A 27,740-nucleotide genomic window follows, 5' to 3' on the forward strand; every position below is an offset into this window, starting at 1 on the left:
CCTCAAAGTGGGGTCCTGTATAAGACAAAACTTATCAGTAAATTTAACAGTGTAGTTAGAATCTTTTAGCAACTGCGATACTGAGATAAGATTGCAGTGTAGACTAGGCACATATAAGACATTAGTTAATCTTATTCTTTCATTGAGCATCACAATTCCTTCCTTTGTCGCCATTGTCTCTTCACCGTTTGGTAGTCCAACAGAGCACTCAAAAATATTGTGCACATTGGTTAAGCATTCCAGTTGACCGGTCATATGATTTGATGCACCTGTATCAATAATCCATGGCAAAAAGGAACACTTACCACTTAGCTTCTCGGTTGCACCTAGCTTTACATTGTTCAAAAGGCTGACCAATGCTTGCCATTGATCACTAGTAATATTTCTTGGATTACAAATATCGGAACTTGACGTTTCAGAAGCAACCTCTTCTTTAGATGGTTTTGCTTGTGCTACATGAGCCTTAACAGCTCCTCCACGTTTTTTGTTGTTAGAAACAACGTTATATTGTTTTGGTTTCCCACGCCCGGTTCCTTTCAATTGTCCGCGTTGTCGATCTCCCCACCAATCAGGATATCCTATTACTTGAAAACAACCATCTGAATCATGGCCCGTTCGATTGCAATGACTGCACATTCCTCCTTTTTCTTTACGTTTGAAGTTGGACTGCACTGCAAACACCATGACCTCACCACGATCTTCGGCCGTACGGGTCACAGTGCGCAACCGTTCCTCCTGAATTAATGTCGCATAAACTTTGTTCAATGTAGGCAGAGGATCCTGAGCGAGAAGATTGGACCGTACTGTTCCATAGAGAGCGTCATCTAATCCCATGAGGAATTGATGGATTTTCTCTTCTTCGCGTTTCTTTTGCAACACAGAGCTAAGATTGCACTTGCAACGCCCACACTTGCATGCCGGGATCTGATCGTAATTCGCCAATTCTTCCCACAACTTCTTCAGTTTCCCATAATATGTCACAATGGTCAGTCCTTTTTGTTTGCATTCAACGAGCTCTGCTTTGAACTGTTGAATACGTGGTCCATTAACAATGGAAGACCGCTCCTTAATGTCTTCCCAAAGATCCATGGCTACCTCCATATGCGACATAGTTGATCGCAATGAAGGTTCAATTGTGTTCATGATCCAAGAGACCAACAAGGAGTTGTTAGTCCACCAATCTTCAAGATCTGAAGATTCCTCATCAGGTTTGCTGATTGATCCATCAACAAAACCAAATTTCTTTCTTGCTCGAAGTGCCGTTCTAAGTGAACGAGCCCATTCGTCATAGTTTTCTCCCTTTAATTGAATCTGTGTTATCAAACTCCCAGGATTATCATTGGAAGTGATATCATAGGGAGAGATGGTTTTTCGGATGACTGCTCCATCGCCATTGTTGACTGACTTGGAAGATTCCTTCACAGGAGAACTTTCACCTTCACTGTCAGACATGATATCTTGCTGTTAATTGCCAATAACATCATGAAGATATTCAATTATGTACCAGCTGTACATATATTCAATTTAGTATCTATAACATCAATGTCCTTTAATATTAGGAAACTATTTTTGGAATGATTAGCTATTTCCATTCAATCTTGTAATTATATATAGCATATGAGGACTCAATGCAATACATGACATTTTCCATCTCAGAACAATTCTGTTATGGTATCAGAGTCTCGTTTAAGATCCGGTGGGCCACCTACTATGGTTTCCGCTATCGGGCCACCCACCATTTATTTCCACGCTCCAGATGTCCAGTCCTGGGCGTGAGGGGGTGTGTTAAGAGTCCCACATCGGACAGTATATGGCATGAACATGTGTTTATAAGTGGGGGCAGTCCTCACTCTACCAACTGGTTTTGTAGGGCTGAGTTAGGCCCAATCACACATTCTTAACATCAACGATAATAAATATAGAGAATGATTCTAATTATGACTATAACTAACACTCACTGTCAAGTTGAAGAATATACACCTTATGCGTCCAACTTGTTATGTATAAAATCAACCTAGGTTCCCGTAGAGATTTGGTGAAGGTATTAGAGAATTGATTATTAGAGCTCACTGATAACTGGAAAGTGAGGGGAGTGAATCTTAGCCATAGATTAAATCATGAATGATTATGATTAGAACAAAAAGTTATTTGAGTTTTTTAAGTAACTTTAAATCATGACCATCCGTATTTGGTTGTGTGGACCAGATTTACTCTTTCACCCTCTCATATTAAGACTCCTCTTACTTGATACATCTCCTATATATTGTTGAAATAGCTTATTGGTTATTATTACTGATATCATATGGTTCTGTATTTTGTTTTATTTCAATTTCGTATATCACTCCTTGATTTAAGAAGTTGACTTTGTGTACTCTCTCTCCTTTCTATAAAAGGAGGACTCTTTTATTAGAATAATACATCTTCTAAGTTCCTATAATATTTTCAAAAAATATATAGCTCCTATGGTCTCATTTAATCGTTATAGATGAATCTATTTAGTGTTTTAAGGCTTAGTTTAAGGAATTTTTTCTTGTAAGGTCAAAATGTCCATTTGAAGAGACATTCTTTTATGGTCTCTGGCGTACAATGCATAGCATGGTTTGAGTTTTTTTATTTGGACCTGTATAGTTCTTTCACATGTATTTGCTTTTTGGGTGTTCCATAATGATAGCTTGCCAAATGGTTATTATTTTCTGTTTCCTGGTGTTCAGGGATTCTATGAGTACATTAAAGGTGCTTCTGTTTTGGAGTTCTTAAAAAGTTTTCTTTCACATGAGGATCCGAATGTGCGTGCCAAAGCTTGCAGTGCTCTTGGAAACATGTGCCGTCACAGTGCCTTTTTTTACAGTTCTCTTGTAAGTATAATAATGAAGAATTTAGAAACAATGTATTTTGTATGATCTAACTATCAAAGCAAATTTGTGGACTCGTTTTTATAATTTTTCTTATGTCGTACTTCTCATTTTTCGATCATGACATGCTTAAATCCTAGATATAGACAATTTTCTAACTTGGATCTACAATATACCCGATACCTAACTTATTGCAGCTATCAATAATTTTCAATGAGTGAATACATTTTCATTACTCAGAAAAATTCAGACAGTGAATCAAAAATGAAAAACCAAAATCTGACACTTAACTTATTGCAGCTATCATATTTTGAATTCACTTATAATACATTTGGAACTTGCAGGCAAGATATCAAATCGTTAGTATCCTTATTGACCGATGCTCTGATCCAGACAAACGAACAAGGAAGTTTGCTTGTTTTGCTGTAAGTTTTAGCTTCCACTTCTAATGCCCAAAATTTATACTGTATGATAGCATATGTTATGTCCTGTTGTCATCCATGTTTTTAGAACATATACCATCACACATATGCTTTTCCATACCATGTATGTACTGTAATTATAATTTTCTTATGTCTTTTAATCTTCTGTCCCATACCCGAGTTTAGATTGGAAATGCGGCTTACCACAATGATGTGCTGTATGAAGAGCTGAGGAGGTCGATTCCTCATCTGGCAAATTTGTTGCAAAAAGCAGAGGAGGACAAGACCAAGGCAAATGCAGCAGGTGCACTTAGCAATCTGGTTCGCAACTCTGACAGACTTTGTGAAGACATTGTGTCTAAAGGAGCGGTTCAGGTACGTGCATTAGTTTTCACTTTGAAATAGTTTTCTTTTATTCTATTTATACAGTGAAATGCAACTTCATCTGTTTTCATTTCTATATAAGTTAACACTCATCTGTTTTTCACAGGAATCAATAAATTTAGTAAGATTCACTTTAGGTTTTTACTTAAATATTTTTAGTTTCCTTTAGAATTTAAGATGACTAGACAAATTTTCCTTTAAAAATCTATGCAAATTCACTTTAAATTTTTATTAAATCGTAATCATAAAAAGTTTTATAATTTTAAATGAAAAAAAACTTGCGTATTAAAGAGAAAATTGTGATTACACGGTTCAAATGATAAAATCATTCTTCAAATAACTTCCTGAATTTTAACTTTTTGAATTCCATATCATATTTTAATTTGAAGTTAGTAGTTACTCTACTGTGAGTTGTGACCATTCTATCCTATTAGAAAATATGTTTTAAACTTAACTGCTTGCTGATGTGAATCCATCTCTACCAGCAGCTAGCCAGCCACACCTGAACAAAAAGTGTAAGAATAGCAGATGCTAGTGGACATAATAACTAATGGCATTATCAAGTAGTTGCAGTAGCTAAAGTTTAATACTCCCTCTGGTCCTATTTATAAGAGAAAGTTGACTTTTTAGATTCATTGAATAATCAATGTATCTAGTTTATTATACAGTCCAGATACATTGATTATTCAATGAACCTAAAAAGTAAATTTTTTCTTATAAATAAAACTGGAGGTAGTGGTTAGATAGTTAGAATATAATGGTTGCAGTAGCTATGAAGAGAATTTGCAAATTTTATCCTGTTTTCTCTTGAGGATGAAAAATGATAAAAAGTTATCAGTTTCAGTAAAACTGCGGCCTTTACTATACTGCCAGCTATTTTTGTAAGCAATTTGATGTATAGCTTTGATGGCCTTTCCCTTTGCAGTCTCTCCTGAAGTTAATTTCCGATTATGCGGCATCAGCACTAAACCCAAGCAGAAATGATTCAACAAACGAGTCTCCTTTAAAGATTGCTCTCTTTTCCCTTGCAAAGATGTGTGCCCATCCGCTCTGCAGACAGTTCATCCGTTCATCACCTTTGTTCCCTGTAATTGGAAGACTTCAGCAGTCTCCAGAATCATCCATTGCCAAATATGTATCAGTGATCATTAACAAAGTTGCTGAACCGTAATGTTCGAAGTCTCGATGATGGTTGTACTGCAATTTTGATTGACTTCCACTGAAGTCATTCTGTTCACCCTTGAATATTTGTAAGTAGACTGTAAAACTGCATATATCCCTAGACTTATAGTATAATAGCAACATCGACCCTATGGAGAAAGGACAGACACAAGATATACGTTCCACACCGCAAACTAATAGCCAATGCAAAATTTCTTGCTTGACAACCTAAAGAAACAAAACAAATGACTCCATCTAACTGCTCCGACACCAAAGAGGATCTGTCCATTGATTAATTCTGCAGTCAAAGCTTCTTATCTTTGTATTTTTGCCATAACCATAATGTCTTAAAAATTTCCATAAAAAATAGTTAAAAACTTTTTGCCGAACTATGGGGTTAGTTTCTCATCTTATAAATTCGACGAAAACACAAGTCGCTTAATTGGCAAACTTGATCAACTGTTGAACATCACTAACTTACACAAATTTCTATTTGGCAAAGCAATGTCTCATTCACCAAATTGTCTTTTGCAAGTAAAATATCAACAATCCTCACATAATGATAATTTAAGGGTATCAATTTATTTTAAATTATAGGCTTCTTTGATTGAATATTCGTTATTTGAAATTAAATTCTAATTTCAAAATCTTTCACATTATCCTATATAAGACATTAAATAACATCAAAGTATATTCCTTCACCCACTTCTTTCCAATAAAAATAACATGATTGCTTATCATTTATTTCTTAGCTAAATTATTTAAATACTTCTAGATTTTGGAAATACATCGCCGGACACACCAAATTCTAAACGGACGTTGAAATATTTTGGAAATAAATTTCCGTAATAATTTAAAATATATGATACATTATACTCAAAAACCATTACACACATGAATTTGGTCAGTGATGCATCTCCGTGAATAATCCGGAGATACATCTTCGTAATGTATCAGAACAAAAAATTTCATGTTTTTTTTATGTTTACGTGTATTTAAATGCAGATTTAAACTATACCATACAATCGAAAATAAAAAATAGACGTACATAAATTCAGATAATCCAAAAATGTCATATATATATATATATATATATATATATATATATATATATATAATATATATATATATTATATATTATATATATATATATATATATATATATATATATATATATATATATATATATATATATAATATAATATATATTATATATATATATATATATATATATATATATAAGACCAATAAATGTCAAAAATACCATACAACGAGATCAATAAAGTATAATGATGTCAAAATAAAATACATATCATAATACTATTGTTATATACTAATATATTATTGTGTATGTCTGACTATCTCTCATCTACCTCCTCGACCATTAATCCCCCCGTCCCCCGACGCTGTCTACGATACATCAATGCCCAGCGTGCCTCTGTCATGATGACATCTGGGACTTTCCTCTTATCAGACCTATCAAGGAAGATACCTTTGTCAATGTCTATTTGTGCAATCCCCACAATGCAACGATATCTAGGCAAGACATCTTCAACATGATCTAAATGTGTCAAGTCCTCCTTTAGTATCTTTTGATGAGCTGACCTAGGTGGGTCTCTTGAGACAGCTTGCACCATGTACGAATGTGACACCTTGAAGAACCATCTGATATACCCTTCGACGTAGCTCTAATTGTTTACGGATATGATACTTTGTGTCTCCTCCGGTACGAGATGTCTCTCATAATCATCAAACATGCCATTTATCTGTCTACGAGTCAAGGCATGAGGAGCATATACAACAGGGTGTCTGGGAATGGTTTGAGTGCAGTCGAACTGCCGCAAGACGCACTCAGGGAGATAGGGAGTAGTGAGACGCGATCCAGAGACCAACCATCCAGGGTATATCATAATCTCGTCAAATGATCGCGACTGAAGGTGATCAACATAGATGTTGAAGTGCATGCATGTGGATTATGTTTGAACTGTATTGTATTTAGTCTACTTTGATTATTTATGCGTCATTTATTATTTGAATGTATTTCTTATCCCCTATGTTTGAATATTGCATTTACATGGATATCGTGTAGATACGCATGAGTAATTGCTGCAGTAAGTGAAGTTAGCTCAATGAGTTACTTCTTTAGTTCATTGTTTTAGAAGTCTTGCTCTGATTTTGTAACAACGGGGTCGAGAATGTTTTATTTGATTATTCTGTTGAAGTTTAATAGTTCATTGGCTTATGTTGAAGTGTTTATGAGTTGAGTTTAATAACTTTTGTTTTTGGAGAAATTTCGTTTAAATGAGTTTTAAAGATTAAATGTTGAATTTATATTTATATATTCGATTAGGATCGATACTGCCACAATGATACCCTAAGTGAAGGTGATTGTGCGATGACGGATCTTGTATGACGTTATTATATTCAGTTGTATGTTTATTAACATTGAATGATTTTAGAAATTTATCGTTGGTGACAAATTGTTGTCGTATAATTCTTAATTGTTTTGGGATTTAGGATGTTAAAGTAGCCCCTATAAATACACGTATGTCTATATAAGGTGAGTGGAGTTACTAGGTAGGGAAGAAACATGTTCTTTAGATTTGGATTTGGCTTATCGGTGTATGATATATCAATATTAGGAACATGGATTTAACATAGGTGATGAAATAAGAATATCAACAAACAAAAGGGTGGACTAATAAACATACAAATGATATAAAACTATGTGGTTTGTGGACTATAGTGACAAAATTTAAAATATCTAGCAAATATAATTGTTTGTGTACTTTTGAAATGTGAAACAATGTTTGGGTAAGAACACAAAAAGGTGATGAAATAATGACACTGAAGACTCGAGAGAACGCGATGAAGACAAGTATGGAATGAGATTGATTTGTAAAACGCGTAATAAGACAAGATGTCATTGTTGAAAAATAATCTCTCATGGCATGAGATTGATTTGTAAAATGCGTAATAAGACAAGATGTCATTGTTGAAAAATAATCTCTCAGTACTAGAGAACTAGTGGATGTATTATATTTATAAATATTGGCGGATGTTTCTTTAAGAAAGACGTATTTTCATGCTCTTATGTTTTTTTTTAATTTAACCAACACTTTCAGCCCCAACACACCAAAAAATTGGATATAATTATTGTATAATTTGAACTTTTTTGGCATCTGTTTGATGTCGATTGTAAATTTATCAACTTTGTTACGATATATGATGTTTTTCTTGTCAATATTGTGTCCTTCGTAAGGGATATTTTGTTATATTTTTGTTGTGTCAAGCAGTTTATTAACTGAAATTTATCTTTTAAAGATGAATAAATGCGATGTTATAGGTTCGAAATCGCGTCTCTGTATCTAATTTCTCTTCACAGCTATCTAATTAACGCGATAAAAATATTTTGTTCTACTTAACTGTTGCTATGTTTCTCTTTCATGTTCATCTTAGTGTTGAGAATCAACTATAGTTTTGTTACTTTTGTGTTTTACATGGTTTGGAAATCACACATCAAAGGGAAAGCATTTCTGCAAATTCCAAAGGACAAGTTGAATCATATTACGATGAAAAACCACGGGGGATCTGGAGAAAAAAGCACACTTATGTTTTGAGTGGTTTGGCTTGTGATGATTTGGCATTTTTCATACATGCGATTTCATAGTTATTGGTAATTGATTATGCTATTTTGACTCCAATAACTCACATGTGAATTCAAATGTGTTATTTTTTTCTATTGCTCTGCATATGGATATTAAAATGTTTGTGTCTTTCTTATTTATTTATTTTAGCATCTATCTATCAATGGTTATATAATCAATTCTTATTTTTGCTTTTGAGCTCTTAGAGACTATTTATCTTCACAATATTAATAGTTGTAATGGAACTAAACCATGAGCATTTAATTTGATACCTCCTAATTAAATTTGACAGCTCTCCATTTAGAGTAAAAATTTAGAAAACTTTAAATTTTCAATTTCGTATCGGAAATTTTAAGTGGATACTAAGAATTTTGTGATTTTACATGTTTTTACCGCTGTTGTAAGACGGATACTGGAAATTTTAAATTTCCGAAAGGTATGTACCGAAAATTTCAAAAGAGTTATACTGAAAATCATAACTTTTGCTTAAAATGGTTCAAAGTTCCGGAATTTTTGAATTTCCGGTATACCATAAATTTTGAATTTTCAATATACCGGAAATTTTAAATTATGCCAAATTTTCAATATACTCTCAAAATTCTCAAAAACATAAAATCTCGATTTTTTGGGTGTTACGGCCTGCATAAATTATTCGATTAAAAAGTCATCACATATAATAGATACATATTTACCACAAAAGATGTTTTACATACAAGATTGCAACACTACTTATGATGATTTCCTAACTTCCTCTTTCTAGTGTCTAATTCATCCTGCATATGCTAATTCTCATGCTTTTGCATCTTCAATATAGTTTTGTCTCCAACGACCATTGACGGGTGACAAAATATCAAAGTAACCATCTTTCAAACCAACAAAAATTTCCCACAATGAATGGTGGCTTCTTTACCTATTAGAGTTGGAATATTGAGTTTGTACTATGCAGTAGAGGTTGTTTCATACACTTTTATGGCTTTTCGGGCTCGATCTTGGATGTTACATGATCATATATTGAGAGACAGTGAGATATATGGTATGAACATTGATTTTGAGAGAGATTTGGATGGTCTTAGTGTCGTGATTCCAGATTTTGACCTTAACGGTTTTACTAGGAAGGATATCATCCTTCCTAAAGCATAACATGTTTTGGAAAGTGCCTTTTTTTTAGTAAAAGTGTTCAGTACATGCTCAAGATAAAAAGCAATTTTTGGTGGTTTGCAAGTAACACATGCTCAAGATTTTCTCCTTACTATCCCTATTGACGTACCATCCTTAAATACAGACTTATAAATCTCTTATTTCCTATTGATGAGGTTTCTCCTATTTTCCGCAAGACGTGTTTGGATACATTTGAGAAACAAACTATTCATTACAAGAAGTTTCTAGGATTCAAATACCGACATGACTTTGTTAGTGATGTCATATTTGATATTTTCAGGCGTGCATGGATATCTGTGAAGAAAAAGACGCTTGTGAATACCTTGACTAATCCACAGGAGGGGAGATCGACTCTTATGCCAATAAATGTTCTAGTTTATGGGTGGGTATGAGGGAAACATGCTCGTGTAGACTTAACTCGGGTTTCCCTACTAGTGGACTGAGGACTCAAGGTTTTACTGTGGGACAAACAGCTCTCAAATTTGCTTCATGTAAAGTGGTCAAACATGAGAAAACGTGTTTCGACAATTAACATGCTTTCATACCATTTGCCTTTGACACTTTTGGTTATACATGTATATATATATATATATATATATATATATATATATATATATATATATATATATATGTATATATATGTATATATATGTATATATATATACATATATATATATATATATATATATATATATATATATATATATATATATAATATATATATATATATATATATATATATATATATATATATATATATATATATATATATATATATATATATACATATATATATATATATATATATATATACATATATACATATATATATATATATATATATATATATATATATATGTACATATATATATGTACATATATATATATATATATATATATATATATATATATATATATATTATATATATGATCAATTGTTCATTTTAAAAAGATGTAATATATGTTACCCCTACCAATGTATCTTTTACAGAGAGTGCAAAGGCTCTTGTATAACAATGTTGTGTCGTCTAGGACAATAAATGTAGTTTTTAAGATGATTGATTTTTTCATCCAAAAAGGGTCACGATGTAGATTGTTGCATGTCATTCTGCTATTTCTATATAATCTTGATTTATATATATATATATATATATATATATATATATATATATATATATATATATATATATATATATAATATATATATATATATATATATATATATATATATGATCAATTGTTCATTTTAAAAAGATGTAATATATGTTACCCCCTACCAATGTATCTTTTACAGAGAGTGCAAAGGCTCGTGTATAACAATGTTGTGTCGTCTAGGACAATAAATGTAGTTTTTAAGATGATTGATTTTTCCATCCAAAAGAGGTTACGATGTAGATTGTTGCTTGTCATTCTGCTATTTCTATATATTCTTGATTATATATATATATATATATATAATATATATATATATATATATATATATAGTATTTAGTATTTTATTTAAAAGAAAAAAGAACTTACAATTTAATCAGTTTCTTATTTACCCCCTGTGAAAACCTTGGGCTCACAATTGTTCATTTTATCCAAAATAGAAATCGGAGAAGACGAAGTTACAGTGCAGTCACGGTGGAGCAAAGCGAAGGACGGTCTCCATCCTGAAGAAGACGCAGACGAATCGCAAATGTCACGGGTTTGTTTGGAAGTTTCGTTTAAACGTCGCTCTTAACTAATTTCGCACTGTACTTTGGTTTAAAGTTTATGTTATCTGTAATTTCAGAACATGCAAGTGTTTAATGTTGTATTTTACTATAGATGGGAATTTATAAGGGTGAATGACGGTGATACGATATACATGGGTGATGTTTCGACCATAGTGTTTGGGCAACTTATTGATATGTGGTAAATGGTTAACATTCATAAGTTGGTGAATGGGTGGGGTTACATGGAAAGGGCGTACAAAATATGCACCAAAATTCTTGACATAGATGAAAAAAAATTCCATACTAGGAATAATGATGATGCTTACGATTTTGCTACATACGCTTGTGTGACCCAAGTAGATGGGGAAATGTTTGTGGAACATGATGTCACTGGTATAAAAGTTACAGTAAAGAGTCATAGGTGTGTGAATGAGATGGTAAAGTTAAATGGATGTGATGATGAGGGAGTTGAAGGGTTTAGTGATAGTGAGGATGAAAAAACCACTACTATTGCAGATGGATTTAATGTTTATCTATCCATTAATGAGGGTACCATAGGTGTTGGAATGTTAACTGGATCCAAAAAGAAGAAATGGGAAAATGACGAATATGTTAGTGATGAGCTAGACAACTCTGATCCATATGTTTCTGATGACGATAATGGGCCTAAGTTTGATAATGGGCCACGTATGCAATTCAATTATCTAGATGACTTTAGAGAGGCAATTTGTGAGTGATTAGTATTAAATGGTAGGGAAATTACTTTTGTGAAAAATGAGAGTTACAGGGTAAGGGTAGGATGCAAGGCTAAACGTGGTTTTCTAATGCTATGCTATAAAGTAGTCCATAAGCACACTTATGATATAAATACAATAATAGACAACCACACATGTGCTAGGGTCTTGGATAATAGATCTACAAACTCAAGGTAGATGGCCAAGGTAGTTGTGAAGAAAATGCAAACATCTGAGATAGAAAGGATTTGTGATATTATTCAAGACAAAGACATAATTACTCTGTGGGAATTACTGTGGCTAGGGTATGGAAGGCAAAGTTGATAGCAAAGAAGATAATTGAAGGAGATACAAACAAGCAATATGCAAATTTATGGAGATATGTTTTTGAGTTGCAAAGGATAAATGTCGAAAATACTATGAAGATCAAGGTTGATAGACCAAACCCATCAATTCAACCAAGGTTTGGATCTTTTTACTTTTGTTTTGATGATTGTAAAAAAGGATTCATAAATGGATGCAGACCATTTGTTGGGGTTGATGGATGTCATTTGAAGACAAAATATGGTGGCCAACTTTTAATTGTTGTGGATAGGGACCCCAATGACCAATGCTTCCCATTGGCCTTTGGTGTTGAGGAAACTGAAACAAAAGATAACTAGATGTGGTTTCTACAGTTGTTAATGGAAGATGTTGAACAAGACAATAATTATGTCTTTATTTCAGATCAGCAAAAGGTGTGTAGTTTTTGTTATGTTTTAGATTATCTATTGTTAGTTGTATTTAAAGGTGTGTGATTTTCATATTTATTACAGGGTTTGGTAGCAGTATTTGAAGAAAGGTTTGAAAGAATAGAGCATAGGTTGTGTTAAGACACTTGCATGCAAATTTCAAGAAAAAGTTTGGAGGTGGATCATTAATAAGAGATCTCATGATGGGAGCTACTAAGACAATTTACTATCAAGGATGGATGCAAAAACTGAATGAGCTGAAGCAAGTAGATCTCAAGGCTTGGACATGGCTAATGGGAGTACCTCCAAATTATTGGTGCAAGCATGCATTTAGTTTTTATCCTAAATGTGATGTACTGATGAAAAATATTGCTGAGTCTTTTAATGCGACAATTTTAGTAGCTAGGAATAAACATATACTAACCATGTGTGAGTGGATTAGAAAGTACTTAATGAATAGGTGCTCTAATTCCACCATCAAATTTGATAAGTGGCCCCACAATGTTATGCCAATTCCTAGGAAGATATTAGATAATGAGGGGGCTATAAGTGGTCATTGGATGCCAACTTGGGCTATGGATAAAAAATTTCAGATTACTCATTCTTATAACACACAGGAATTCATAGTTGACATTGCCAATAGGTCTTGTACATGTAATTTCTAGGAGTTGGTTGGCATTCCTTGTAGGCATGATATTGCAGCTTTAGGTTATCGACAATAAAATCCAGAATTGTTTGTTGATGAGTGTTATTCTAGGGAAAATATGCCCTTTGTTATGGTTTTGCTGTGAGTCTCATAAATGGACAGAAAATGTGATCTGAAGTTCAAAGTGAAGAGCTTATACCTCCTTTGTACAAAAAAGGTCCTAGAAGACCAAGAAAATTAAGAATTAGGGAGTGTGGTGAGGATATTACTAGAAGAAGATTTCCCGGTGTATCTTATAGGTGTACAAAATGTGATAAGTCTGGACACAATGTTCAGCCATGCAATAGCAAAAAACAAGATCCAAATGCCTTGAAAATAAAGGTATGTTATTTGTTTGTTCAATCATGTTATTTGGTTTCTCTGTCAACAGATGAATCTGATATTGTCTGTCATTTGGATTGTTGTAGAAAAAGGTCAAGGCTGATGCAGATAATATAAACTAAAGTGGCAGCAAAGAAGGAACAAAAACTGAAACGGACATAAACACAACAAATCTAGCTATGCAGACAGAAAGTGACATCAACACAACCAGTGCCAAAAAGAAAGGCAAAGTTAAATTTAAACAAGAAGGCAAAGCAATGAGAAAGAGGTCAAGTGAGAGAATTAAGCTGAAATGGTTTCAAAAGCCAATCATATGGCCTAGTTCAAACCCTAACCAGCCAATGTATTTGACAGAAGATGAAAGAGGTATTCTGACACAATAAGGCAATGGATCTCAAAATTCAAAGAAGATAACATAGAAATCTCCAAAGAAGAAATCAAAGAAGTAGTTTTATGTCCTTTTAATATGTCCTTTTATAATCACTTATGTTCTTATGTAATGACTTATGTCCTTTTATTGTGTCCTTTTGTAATGCCTTGTGCCATTTTGTAATGACTTATGCACACTTTTTGTGCCATTTTGTAATGACTAATGAAGCTACATGAATAATATCTGAGCGCATCGCATGCTCAAAGACACAACAGAGTCGCCATCAAACTTTATTTATTCCTGAAGGAAAGGGAAAGCATCGATAAAACCCGGGGGAAAGAGAAATGGGTAAGGAAGTCGGGTATGCAAGGGGAAGGTAGTAACACTCATAACATCCATGGTACTCCATGGAAACCGTTTTCAATGTTCTTTGCAAGAATATATGTTATTATCTGAAGATTACTCACGAAATGGGAACGAGGGTTAACAAATAGATGTGAAAAAAGGTGATAAATAAATGTGAAAAAATAAAGAAATAGATAATTGTGCTCGTCAAGGATTTGATCCCTCGTGCCTACATATCCTCATTTGTGCAAAGAGCAAATCAGAGCTCCTTAGTTCGTGGAACTAGGACGGATGCATTAGTTATTTTTAATGAACAATATTAATGTTCGTGTTCTACTATCAACTTGCTTGTATGCTCGAGCATGAGAGTCTTAAGCGTCTATATGCTTGTGGTAGAAGGGATGAACTCGAATCGCACTCTAGTAGTTAAACATTGTTTGCTCGCACATGGAGACTTAGCGTCGTTCACGGTAGAATGGAAGTAACACATCCTTTCTGAAAAGATTTTAAACTGAAAATGAAGCCCAAAGGCAAAACTGAGTTTGATGAGGTGAATTTGCTTTTATTCTGAAAAAAGAGTCATGATTTAAATCATACTAAAGTCTATGAATGGAGGTGAATACAGTGAGCAATTGGGTCATTCGTCCCATACCCAAAGATATTCAAAATGAGGATAAAAATTCTCCACTCCAACCCATTCTCCATTGTTTAAGGCTCATAACATACCATCCTAATCGTATTGTTAATTGTTTTTTTGAGTTTATTATCAAAATGGTTTTGGTTTTACTGATAGAGAACAAAAGGAAAAGAAGAAAAAAATGGGAAGGTCGGAATTCTGATCTTCAGTCGGCATTCCATGTATGTGTAGAAAGACTTATCAATTATCTAATTTAAATTGCACTAAAGTCTATGAATATAAGAAAATACAATGAACAACTGGGTCATTCGTCCCGTACCCAAAGATATTCAAAATGAGGATAGGAATCCTCCACTCTCACTCCTTCTCTATTACTTAAGGCTCATGACGTGCAATTTGCATCATAACTGATGAGCATTAAAGTTGAATTTCCTTACAGCTTTCCGTGATGAAGGGTTGTCTTTGAAGAAAGAAGAGACTTGACAATCAACTTGAATCAAATTGTGCTAAAGTCTATGAATAGAGGTGAATATGATGAGCAACTGGGTCATTCGTCCCGTGCCCAAAGATATTCAGAATGATGATATGAATTCTCCACTCTCATTCCTTCTCTATTGCTTAAGACTCATGGCACATAATTTGGCTCATGATCGACAAACATTGAATTTGACCTTTGTAGTGCTTGATTAGTAGTCCTGTCTTGTACTGATTTGAATTGCATGAACTCTTAGTATTTGAATCTTGATTGAAGTCTTGAGATCCAGTATCCAATACAAGTTGAACACAAGGACTTGTCTTATCAAGTGATCAAGGATCTTTGATCCGTTGAATAGGCTTGGGGAATTAAGCACAATTAAAGGATTTAGTTGATCAAAACGTACTTTGATCAACTGAATCAAGTGGGAAATAACATTTGAAAATGAATATGTAACAACCTAAAGGGTTAAATAATCAATTAGAAAATTGCTACAAGTCCTAAAACTAGAGGAGCATGCAAAATCAAGCTATTTCTAAACCTAAGGGAAAAATAGTCAATTCACAAATCTAATGGTCAATTATAATCCAAGTATAGCAAAATTAACCTAAAAAACGAATCATGGAAAAAATCTACACTTAAGCATGTTATCCAAATAATGAATAAAGTGAACAAAATGGATTAAGATCAATCAAAAGAAATGGGAAGTTAAAATCTAAATCACAACTTCATTTAATGAATATGATCATGACAATCATAATGTGATATACGGAACGGGATGGAAAATTAACTAAAGAACAAATCATGGTAAAATCAACCATTAAGCATATTAATCCAAATAAAATCCACAAAAAAAGAAATATCAAGACCTTATGATTAAAATCCTAATCATGGCATGGTTAATTAATCATGAACTAATTATTGAAAATTAAGACAACTAAATCTAATCAAAAGAAAAAAAATTGATTAAACCTAATTTCTAACTAAATTCTTAATCCAACCTAATTATGGATTAAACTTAAATTATGCTAAATCTAAAATCTAAAATCAAGAAAATTTACCCAATTCTAACATGGTAAAAAAAAGTCAGAAGCTTGATAAACTAAAAATCAACTAAGATTATAATAAATAAAAAGGATTAACAAAGATTAATGGCAAAACTAATAGATTAATGGGGCAGGGGTGTGTGAATAATGAAAGGAGGTGTGACTGTTGGGAACAGTTCCTTTGTACTTGCTTGGGCCGAAGGCCTAAGTTTTCCCTCACCAAACAAAGAAAAATCAGGTTCAAACAACCCATCATTCTTCATGTCCATAACGAGAAGAGGGAAAATCCAATCACAAAATGAAATCTCATCGTCGGCGTTCGGATCTTCTTCGTGAGCGTCCTTGTGCGAAGTTTGTGTTGTTGCATCGTTGAGGATCGTGCTGATGTTGGATGACGAAGAGTGAAGGATAGTGACGATGTTGATGAATAGTGAAGTCGTGTGGCGACGGAGATGAAGAGTGAATTTGCGTGTGTAAGACCCTAATTTTGACCCTAAGATCCCTCATGACATCATGTTATTGCACAAGTGCATTGCCTCAAGGATCATAACATGTTTGTCTCCTTAACCCAAGGGTTGGGACTTGTGTGAGTGATTTGAGATCACCGAGCATGTTTGTATTATATGTTATTGCATTTCTTATTTGATTACTAACCAAAATCACAAAAATATGTCACTAACTCTTTTTATTTTGAAGCTCAAGTGATCATGTGCTCCACAATGCTCCTAGGAGGCTCCTAAGCCCAATGCAATGGCTAGATGAAGAAGAGAAAAAGCATGACAATGGTCCACAAAGTTCCTAATCATCATATATGTCTCCCAAGCATCTCAATTTTCCAAATTGATCAAGATAACCCAATGGGCTTGAAGATTGTTTCCCAAGGAAACCCTAATTTCACAATGCTTTGAATGTGCCTTGCCCATGAAGCAATCTCAACCTCTGATCAAATTTAATCAAGGGAAGTTCTTTAATTTATCATTTTATGCATATATGAGCTTATTTGAGGCCCCTCAATCATTTATTCATCAAGATTGGAAGTTTGACTTTGAAAAGTTGACCGGTCAAGTCATCTGACTAAGCTGAGGTTCAACGAGCTATAATTCTTGATGTGTTTGTCAAATGAAGATGACCTCAAAAGAAAATATGTCCCTACGGACCATATGAACAACTTTAATGTTCATAAAAAGACCATTTGAAGCTTGTAAGGTCATCATTCATTTCAAAACATTATAGGTCATTTTTACTGAAACCCTAATTTTGGGTCAACTTGCCAAGGGCATGACTTTCTCAATTTTTGTGATTTTGAGGTGGGACCAAAGGCATTGGAAATATTGAGATGTCTATTTAAAATGTTATGTTGGATAAAATTTCATAATACTAAAGGAAATACATGTGATATTGCAATACATTATAGGTCATCTTGGACCTAATTCATTGAATTTGAAAAAGTACCCAACTTCAAATGTTCATAACTTTGTCATAAAAAATCCAAATGATGCAAACTTTGAGTCTAAATTGACTAACTTGAAAGTATATACAACTTTAATGTTGGAGATGTTTTCATTTGAAGCTTATATTATAAGTACAAAGGGGTTTGATCAAGCTTACTTTTGGTGAACTTTTTCAAAATGATTTGAACATGTTTTATACTTGAACTTTCCAAACCAGTTTTGATCAATTTGCACATGTCAAATGATTTTTTGTCCAACATGACTTTTTTTACTTATTTCAAAAGCTTTCCAACCATTACTCATAATAGTCACTTGGATCTACCATTTGGGAGATTCAAATTTCTTTTCATTTATGTGCATTTTTGATATTTTATGTTATAACTTGAAATGCAAGCTTCTTTCATTCCAAGTGCACGACCACACGCCTTCCTTATGATCTTATCAAGCTTCTTCAGCCATTCATGGGCCTCTCATACGTCCACAAAGGCCCATGCACTCAAATTTTCAAATCCCATGCACATGAGCAAAGTGTGAATTCAGATACATTCAACTATAAATAAGAGCCTCATGGGCTTCATTTGATAACCTTTTGGAGATCTCTTATGCTGCAGAACTGAAACCATAACCCTCACCAAAGGAATCATTCACTATTCTTCACATTTTCGAGCTTGAAATTCAGCAACATTAGTTGAATTTGAAAGCCAGATTCCTTAGCCAATCATCTTCCCTACATTCAGAGATCAAAGAGGAGCAAAGAGCTTGAAGAATTCATGGCCAAAAACTCATCATTTTGAAGGTATCAACTCAAACTGTTTGGATCTAAAACTCTTAATTCAATGTAGTTTTCTTGTGTTTTGGTGGTTCTCTGAAGTGCTCATACTTGAGGTAAGCTATTGGTGCATTTAATTTGCCGTTTCATGAATAATCCATGTGGACACCATGATTTTCTCCTTCATCTTTCTCTCAATATAGGAAGAATGAAAGAAATCCAATGGTATAGTGATGATCTACATCGCACGAGCTTCATTTCCATGTCCTCGTTTTTCATTTTTGTTAAGATTTATTTTTCTGCAAATCTGGCCGGAATCTGTTGGTTGGCCGGAGAAGACGGTGGTTTCCACCACCACCACCACGTGTGTTTACCAGAACCTTTGGATCTCTCTCTCACGATCTAATCTCACACGTCCGTTTTAATTACTTGTTTTAATTCATCATGTGGCGTTGTTGACTTGAGTGTATTGTGTGTCCTCAGATCCAAGCCGTGCACCACTACCACGTCAATTAATGAATTAGATCTAGTGGCTCAACATTTTTCGCTTATTTCATTTTTCTTTTTATTTTCCTTTAATTCATTCTATTTTCAAAAATTCATTAAAAATTCATATGAAGTCAGAAAAATATGAGACCAACTTTGAAATTTTTCTTGAAAAATCTAGTTTCATATTATGATTTTTAATTATTTTTGTGACTTCATTTGGTATTTTTCATGAATTATTTGATTTTTAATGATTTTAATTCATTTTAAAATACTTTCTGACTTTTAAAAAATACAAAAATATTTTCATAGCATCTATGGATCATGATAAGTCAATGAAAAATAGTCTCAACAGTTTCTTGTTTACTTTGAGATTATTTGAGATTTTAATTCATATTATGCTATTTTTTGTTGTTTTTAATTGATTTTAATTACTTTATGACTTTAAAAATTTGTGAGAAAATTAGTCAAAGTTTGTTTGACTATGTTGAACCTATGAGAATTTAATTGGACTCATCGAAGTTGTTTTGAATAGAATTAGAGGTTCAACCTTGTTTGTTTGTTTTTTATTTTTATTTTCTTTTAATTCAAAAAATACCAAAAAAATATCATTGACTTCTTGACTTGTTATATTCATTCCTCTTCTGTTTGGTGTTGATTAAGGTTGAATTGGTTCAACTTTGATCAAATTCATTGGATCTTGTGGTTTAAGAATCCTTAAGGATCATCACCTAGAAAGATGAATGAATTTGATCAAGGATGAGTTATCCCTTGATCAATTGGGATCTTTCATCTTCATCCCTTTCTTTCCCTCAATGGCCAATGAGTTAAAGTCTTGAGGTTGGTCTTGACAAATAGGATTTTAATCTTCTTTGATCCAAACCAAACTCAACTTGATCCATGATCAAGTGAGTTATTTTGTGTCAAAGATAGGTTGCTTCTTGGTCAAGCAAGTAACCAAAAGTCAATACAAGGTCCTTCCCCTTTTGTTTGGCATGGCAAGTTTATGGAGCTTGGATTACTAGTCAGATAGGTGTGACTACTATATTAGTCCACTTACGATTGCTTAACATAGCGCTACATTGTCTTATGACAAGCTAATATAACTCTACTAACTACTAACTTTAATTTGAGCTTTTAAATTCTTGTCATTTACTTTTAATGTCATTTATTTCTTGCTCATTATTCATCTTGATTTTAATTTTGCTCACTTGAGCACGTATTTTATGTTTATGTCATTTTTCTTTTGCTCATTTGAGCCCATTATTGTATATAAATATATTGTTATTTTGTGTTGTTTTGTGTTTGTTTTGATGTGAACAAAAATGCAAAATGAGAAAGGACTTAGAATTAAGATTCACCCATGCTTAAAGGAGTTCAAGAGTAACTAGGCCTCATGCCTTTAGAATGCAAAATATGTTGAAGAGCAACTAGGCCTCTTGCCTTTAGAATGCTAAAAATTCAAAGTTGACCTCAAAGGACTTATCTTGAAACTTATTCTTTATCCATTCCCTTTATTGTGTTATGAGCTTTTTGATGTGTGCTTTTGTGTGATAGGAACCTCATCTTAAGATTGTGAAAAGAGGACCATTGTCATGAGTAGCCAAGTTAGGAGACAAGCCAAATGGAGATCCTAGGAGTTTAAATTCAAATTGTCGAGTGCTTGTTTTGTGTGCTAAATCCAAAGGAAAGGAGCATCTTGAGTCATCTCTATGACTCCAAGAAAAGGAACTCCAAGGGTTATCTTTCCCCTTCTATCTTTGTATGCTTTAGGAATAACCTTTCTTTCTTCTCCCCACTCTAACCAAGCCAAAAATCATTTTCAAAACTTTGACTTTATTTCAAATTAGAAACCTAGGCCTTAGGCCTTTGACTTTTAAAAACCATTTTCATAAATACTCATTGTAAATAAACTTTAATCCAACTTTGACCTCATTTTGTAAATAAACTTAACTTGTTAATATAACCCATTTCAGGTTGTTTTGTGGTTCCAATGGCCACTTGTTAAAATCTTTTCAAAAACATTAGTCATAGGTTTGAGTTATCGTAGTGGTTGATGTAAATCTCACCTCATCCTTAGTGTTGGATTATAAGCCTTCCATGCTTATTATAGGGATAACCCCTCACTAGCATGTTGAAGCCTTCCTCACATGGTGGATTGTTGGTTTAGGTTGAGTTTTCTCCCTTTGATAACAAAATACCTCTTTTGATTAAAATTAATTCACCAATCTTTTTTGAAATTTTTACCATGAACTACGAGGTTTTGGTCGTCCTTTGTGATGGTACGTAGGCAATGGGTTCATCCATTCAAACAACAAAAATTGTAAATATAACCTATTCTCTTCTCATCCCTCTAATCTTTTGCACAAATCTTTTCACAAATATCAACCTACAACACATATTTGCAAAAAGAGGTTCCCTTAGAGTACTAAGGATGTTTTGGATGCGTAAAACCTTCCCATTTCATAACCAACCCCCTTACCTAGATCTCTGACATTTTTATTAGTTTTTGATTTGAAAAACTTCTTACTTGGCTTTTGTTCGCTTTTTAGCCTTTCCTTTGGACAAATAAAAGTGCGGTGGCGACTCGAATTGTATGTTGACTTTTAGTTTAATTAATAAACCTAAAGGTAATAAAAACTCCGCTACAGAAAAGTGGCGACTCTGCTGGGGACACAAAAGCCCCGTGGGTTTAGCCTACTTTTTTTGCTTGTATGCGTTGTATGTTTATATTTATTTGTGGCATATTTTTGTGCAAATTTGGGACGAATGTATTGTTTGTAATGTATGAATTGCTTGACATATTAATTGCTTGTATGCTTGGTGGTTTCTTGTGAGATGAGTTTTATACCCGAACTCGAGTGCACTTATGATAGGAGAATGGCATAGTCTTGTTGACTTGTGTGGAGTTATTCCTTAACAAGTTAACTTGCAAGTCCATTCACTTGGTGGAGGTTTTATTGGGATCACTAATGTCACACGAGTAGTCGTGGTTAGGCATTACTCTTTCCAATATAAACCCTAGAAACCAAGGACCTTAGATACCTAGCCCATCTTGGCCTATTTTAGGACGTAGCGCGAAGGTCGTTCAAGTGTAAGACTTGATGCGATTGTTATGTGATACTACACTCATAAGAGTCTCTCTTGAGAATATTTTTGGAGGACGAGTAGTCGTTTTATCCGGTAATATCTGAAAGATGGAATGATGACTATGGGAACCTTTTAGAACGTGATTATCAGGTTTAACCATAGTACACTCCCGTTGGGTGGTTCTTAACCGAGACTCCATGCTCGTGACTCACAACAAACCCGTGATTCGCGGTTGATCCGTTCTCGTATATCCTCAATATCAATGGAACTTGGATGTTGATAAGGTGTAAACCATAATCCACCAAAATGGATGATTGATATTGACGATGACTTGAGCCATCCCGTAACCTTTGTATGGTGTGACTTGCTTGATCCTTGAGTGTGTTTATTGCATCCATGCGTCCATGCATTCATCCGCATTCATGTCATCGACAATAAGATTGTTGCAAGGAACTTAAAAGGTCTATTTGCAAATTTTCAGACATGGATAAGCAAAGAAGGAATACGAAGAAGTAGAGTTTCAGAAAACCCTACTTGAGAGAGTTAAGGCGTCTGACATCTTATGTATTAGAGCCCTTGGAGTTCAAAGCTCGCCACGGGAAGCTTCTAGCTATTCTCTCTACCAAGGTGGATGAGGGTATGATGAGTGTGTTGGTGCAGTTCTACGATCCTCTGTATCGGTGCTTCACTTTTCCAAATTTCCAGCTTTTGCCTACATTAGAGGAGTACGCTTATCATATGGGCATACCTATTCTTGACCAATTATCGTTCAGTGGTTTGGAGAAGATTTCGTCTTCTCAAGAGATTGCTGACATGATTCACGTGGAGGTATCTGACATTGTTACCAATATGACTACCAAGGGTGGAATTCAAGGTCTCCCGTCTGATTTTATGATTGCCAAAGCTACCTTGTTTGGGAAGGCCATGAGTAAGGAAGCTTTTGAAGCCATATTTGTACTCCTCATCTATGGGCTAGTGTTATTTCCCAACATCGACAACTTCGTGGATGTGAACGCTATTAGGATTTTCTCTTCTCTTAATCCTGTTCCGACTCTGTTGGGTGACACTTATTTTTATTTGCATATGAGGAATGCAAAGGGTGGTGGTTCCATTGTATGTTGTCTGTCTCTGCTATACAAGTGGTTTATTTCGCACTTGCCTCAGACGCTTGCCTTCAAGGAGAACAAGGGATGTCTACGGTGGTCCACGAGACTTATGTCTCTCACTAATGGTGATATCACTTGGTATAATTGTGTTTATGATGGCATTAAGATTATTGATTCTTGTGGTGAGTTCTCCAATGTACCTCTTCTTGGTACATATGGTGGAATTAACTACAACCCTGCTTTGGCTCGCCGTCAGCTTGGGTTCCCCTTAAAGGATAAACCTAACAACATTTTGTTGGAATGCTTATTATTTCAAGAGGGTAAAGATCCCCAAAACCTAAAGGATAGGATGGTCCGCGTCTGGCGCAAGGTTCATAGGAAATGGAGGAATGAGCTTGGTCCAAAGAACTGTGTTGCTTTGGAGCCTTACACCTCTTGGGTAAGGAAGAGAGCCCTCGAGTACCGCATGTCGTATGAGTATCCAAGATCTACCCATATGGTTATGGTTGGGCATTCAACCCTCCCTAATCAAGGAGTATAGGAGTTAAGAGACGAAGACTATTCGCGTGCTTGGGTTCGTGAGCGTGAGGAGCTTCTTCAGCAGCTCAAGGATAAGGATGCAACGATCGAGTTTCTAGAGCATCAGGTTATTGATGAGCCCGATGATGTGGTTACTTCTCTCCTACCTCACTCGTCTAGGTTTTGGAAGAAGAGATATGATCAGCTCGCCAAGGAGAAGGCCGACATGGAAGCAACTTATGAGAGAGAGGTGAAGAAGCTTCATGTGACTTATCTTCCAATCTCGAAGGATTTAGAAGACTGCTTCTATGGTTCCATAGGATGTTTATTCTCCTTTTCTCTTGTATTGTATTTGGTTACCGAGACTGTACTACTTCTTTGGTGTAAAAAGTTTCCAAATATTATTGCTATGAGTATTCCACATTTTCAAAACATTTGCAAATAGATCCTTATAAAGTTCCTCTGATAAAAAACAAAAGCATATGTATGAGCATTGCATGCATCATATGCATAAGCAGGTTTTGGTTCCGAGCTCTTGATACAGTGGTCTAACTCTTTGCTCTTCATTCATTTTGAAGACAAGTTGACGCATCCGTACCGCACTCGTGCAAACGTCAAAGCGATGGCCGAACAACTAGAGAACGAGAACAAAGAGCTCAAAGAAGAAGTCAATCAGTTATCTGCTCTGGTGGAGTCTCTACTCCAGGCTCAAAAGCAAGCTGTAAATGTGCAAGCGTCTGCGTCGAATCAAGCGCCTGAGATAGCTCTTACCTCTATACCAGCCCCTGCTATGGGATCAGCCAATGTTATGCCTTCCGGTTACCCTTGGGGATGCCCCATAATTTCATGCCTGAAGGACATTATCCGCAAGTGCAAGTTCAGCCGGCATCTAGCCTGGTCTCTGTGGTGCCACCCCCGGTGGTTAATTCTGTTCCTACTCCAGCTCCCATTCCTCAAGTCCGTGTTGACGAGACTATCTACCATTCCGAGGCCTTTGAGAACCCGGATGTGTATGACAAGTTAGACGAGATGAGAGACCAGTTCTCTGACTTGAGGAAGAAAATGAAGGCCCTTCGAGGGAAAGACTTGTTTGGGAAGAGCGCCTCTGAGCTCTGTTTGGTCCCAAATGTAAAGATTCCGGTGAAGTTCAAGGTCCCTGACTTTGAAAAATACAAGGGGAATAACTGTCCACTCAGCCATTTGGTCATGTATGCTAGAAAAATGTCTATGCATACCAACAATGATCAACTGCTCATCCATTATTTTCAAGACAGCCTGTCTGGCGCTGCCTTGAAATGGTATATGGGTCTTGACTGTGGCTTTGTGCGCACTTTAAATGACCTCGGTGAGGCTTTTGTAAGGCAGTATAAGTATAACATGGATATGGCTCCGGGCAGAGATCAACTGAGGGCGATGTCCTAAAAAGATAAGGAATTCAAGGAGTATGCCCAGAGATGGAGAGAATTGGCAGCTCAGATAGTGCCACCATTGGAGGAGAAGGAGATGACAAATATCTTTTTAAAGACTTTGAGCTCTTTCTATTATGAGCGCATTATTGTTAGTGCTCCCTCAGACTTTACCGAAATGGTAAATATGGGGATGTGGCTAGAAGAGGGAGTCCGTGAAGGACGTCTGTCCCGTGATGATAGTTCTTCGGCAAAGAAATATGGAGGATTTGCCATAAAGAAGAAAGGGGAGACTCATGTTGTTTATTCCCATAGTAAAAGAAGACCCTCTGTGAGGAGGAAGGAAGTTCGATCGGTCGTCAACCAACACCAGGTGGCTCATATAGCACCTACTTACAAAGAAGGTCAACAACCACAACAACAATCTCGTCAATAACAACAGGCTTACCAGCCTCGTGGCAACAATAACAACAACAGCACCAGCACTTACGAGAGGAAGAGGGTGACTTTTGACCCAGTTCCTATGACCTACGCTGAATTGTACCCTTCCTTGATTGATAGGAAATTGATAACTCCACGTGATCCTCCTGTTGTGCCATCCAATCCTCAATGGTGGTACAAGCCTGAACTTTATTGTGTGTATCATCCCGGCACGCTCGAACATGATGTGGAGAACTGCTTTCCGTTTAAGACGAAGGTGCAAGACCTTGTGAGGAGTGAGATACTATTCTTTAAGGATGTATGCCCAAATGTTAAGAAGAACCCATTGCCTGAGCATAGGAAGGCGGATGTTAACATGGTTCAGGGTTGCCCTGGCAAGTATAAGGTCCTCTATGTGAATGATATAAGGCAGTCCCTGGTAGAAATGCATAGGCTGTTGTGTGAGCACGGTCACTATGAGCACGATCACGATAGGTGCCATGTGTGCACTGTCAATGAAAGAGGATGACGCAAGATAATAAGGGACATCTAAGAGATGCTAGACCAAGGGATGATCGAGATACTTCAAAATCTTGATGAGGATGAAGTTGATGTTATTACCCTTGTGTTCAATATTCCTGATCCTGTTGTCATCAAGTATGATGGTAGCAAAAGGAAGGTGGTGCCAACTCTTGTGATAAAGCCAGTGGTCCCTGTCCCGTATGTGTCAGATAAAGCGGTCTCGTACCGGTACAATGTTGTTATGCTGGAAGATGGGAAGGAGGTGTCGTTGCCCTCAACCTCTGTTGTAAGCATATCCGATGTTAGTGGATTGACCCGTAGTGGTCGTGTTTTCTTGGCTCAGCCGAAATCCCACGAAAACGTCGTGAAGAGAGATGTTGTTAGTCCCGTGGGGACCTCTTCTTCAAATCATTCTATTCCTGTTGTGAAGGGTGTTTACCCTATTATTGTCAAAGCCGATACAGCTCTTGTCCTAGTTGGCCAATCTGGCATATTGAGAGAGGATGTGATGAGATGCTGAGGCTCATCAAGAGGAGCGAGTACAACATTGTGGAGCAGTTGCTTCAAACTCCATCAAAGATATTTGTCCTGTCTTTATTGATGAATTCAGAGCCACACCGTGAAGCGTTGCAAAGGGTGTTGGACGTGGCATATGTGGATCACGATGTCACAATTGAACAGTTTTATAGCATTGTTGCAAATATAAATGTCTGCAACCATTTGAGCTTCTGCGATGATGATCTTCCCAAGGAGGGAAAAGACCATAATTTGGCCCTACATATCTCTATGAACTGCAAAGACGATGCCCTGTCCAATATGTTGGTGGACACAGGGTCATCACTTAATGTATTTCCAAAATCCACTCTCGCCAAACTTTCATATCAAGGACCTCCCATGAGGCAGAATGGAGTGGTAGTAAAAGCTTTTGATGGATCGCGTAAGACAGTGATCGGTGAATTAGACCTCCCAATCAAAATTGGACCTAGTGATTTTCAGATCACTTTCCAAGTTATGGACATACATCCGTCGTACAGCTGTTTACTTGGTAGACCATGGATTCACGAGGCAGGTGCCGTGACATCCACCCTACACCAAAAGTTGAAGTTCGTCAAGAACAAGAAGTTGGTGGTGATAGGGGGAGAGAAGGATCTCTTGGTCAACCATTTATCTTCCTTTTCCTACATCGATGTTGAGGATGAGGTTAGAACTCCATTCCAAGCCTTATCTATTGCTGAGCCTTCTAGGAAAGGACTTTCTTCATTCGTCTCTTACAAAGATGCAA

The 27,740-nt window shown here is 35.4% G+C and overlaps 1 protein-coding gene across 2 annotated transcripts in view; it reads left to right on the plus strand.

Moving 5' to 3' along the window:
- Positions 1–27,740, plus strand: part of LOC127098514 (serine/threonine-protein kinase TIO) — a 116,831-nt gene that overhangs the window by 12,962 nt on the left and 76,129 nt on the right. The window contains exons 19-22 of one of the 2 annotated variants that reach the window (XM_051037124.1): positions 2,712–2,855; positions 3,197–3,277; positions 3,461–3,649; positions 4,584–5,211. The exons of the other annotated variant lie outside the window; for it this stretch is intronic. Of the exons in view, the coding sequence (XP_050893081.1) occupies positions 2,712–2,855; positions 3,197–3,277; positions 3,461–3,649; positions 4,584–4,829 (660 nt within the window). The 3' untranslated portion in view covers positions 4,830–5,211. Of the gene's footprint in view, positions 1–2,711; positions 2,856–3,196; positions 3,278–3,460; positions 3,650–4,583; positions 5,212–27,740 lie in introns of those variants that run through there. 2 annotated transcript variants of the gene reach the window in all.

Source organism: Lathyrus oleraceus, chromosome 6, assembly GCF_024323335.1.
Source record: "Lathyrus oleraceus cultivar Zhongwan6 chromosome 6, CAAS_Psat_ZW6_1.0, whole genome shotgun sequence".
In the NCBI taxonomy this organism is placed as follows: domain Eukaryota; kingdom Viridiplantae; phylum Streptophyta; class Magnoliopsida; order Fabales; family Fabaceae; genus Lathyrus; species Lathyrus oleraceus.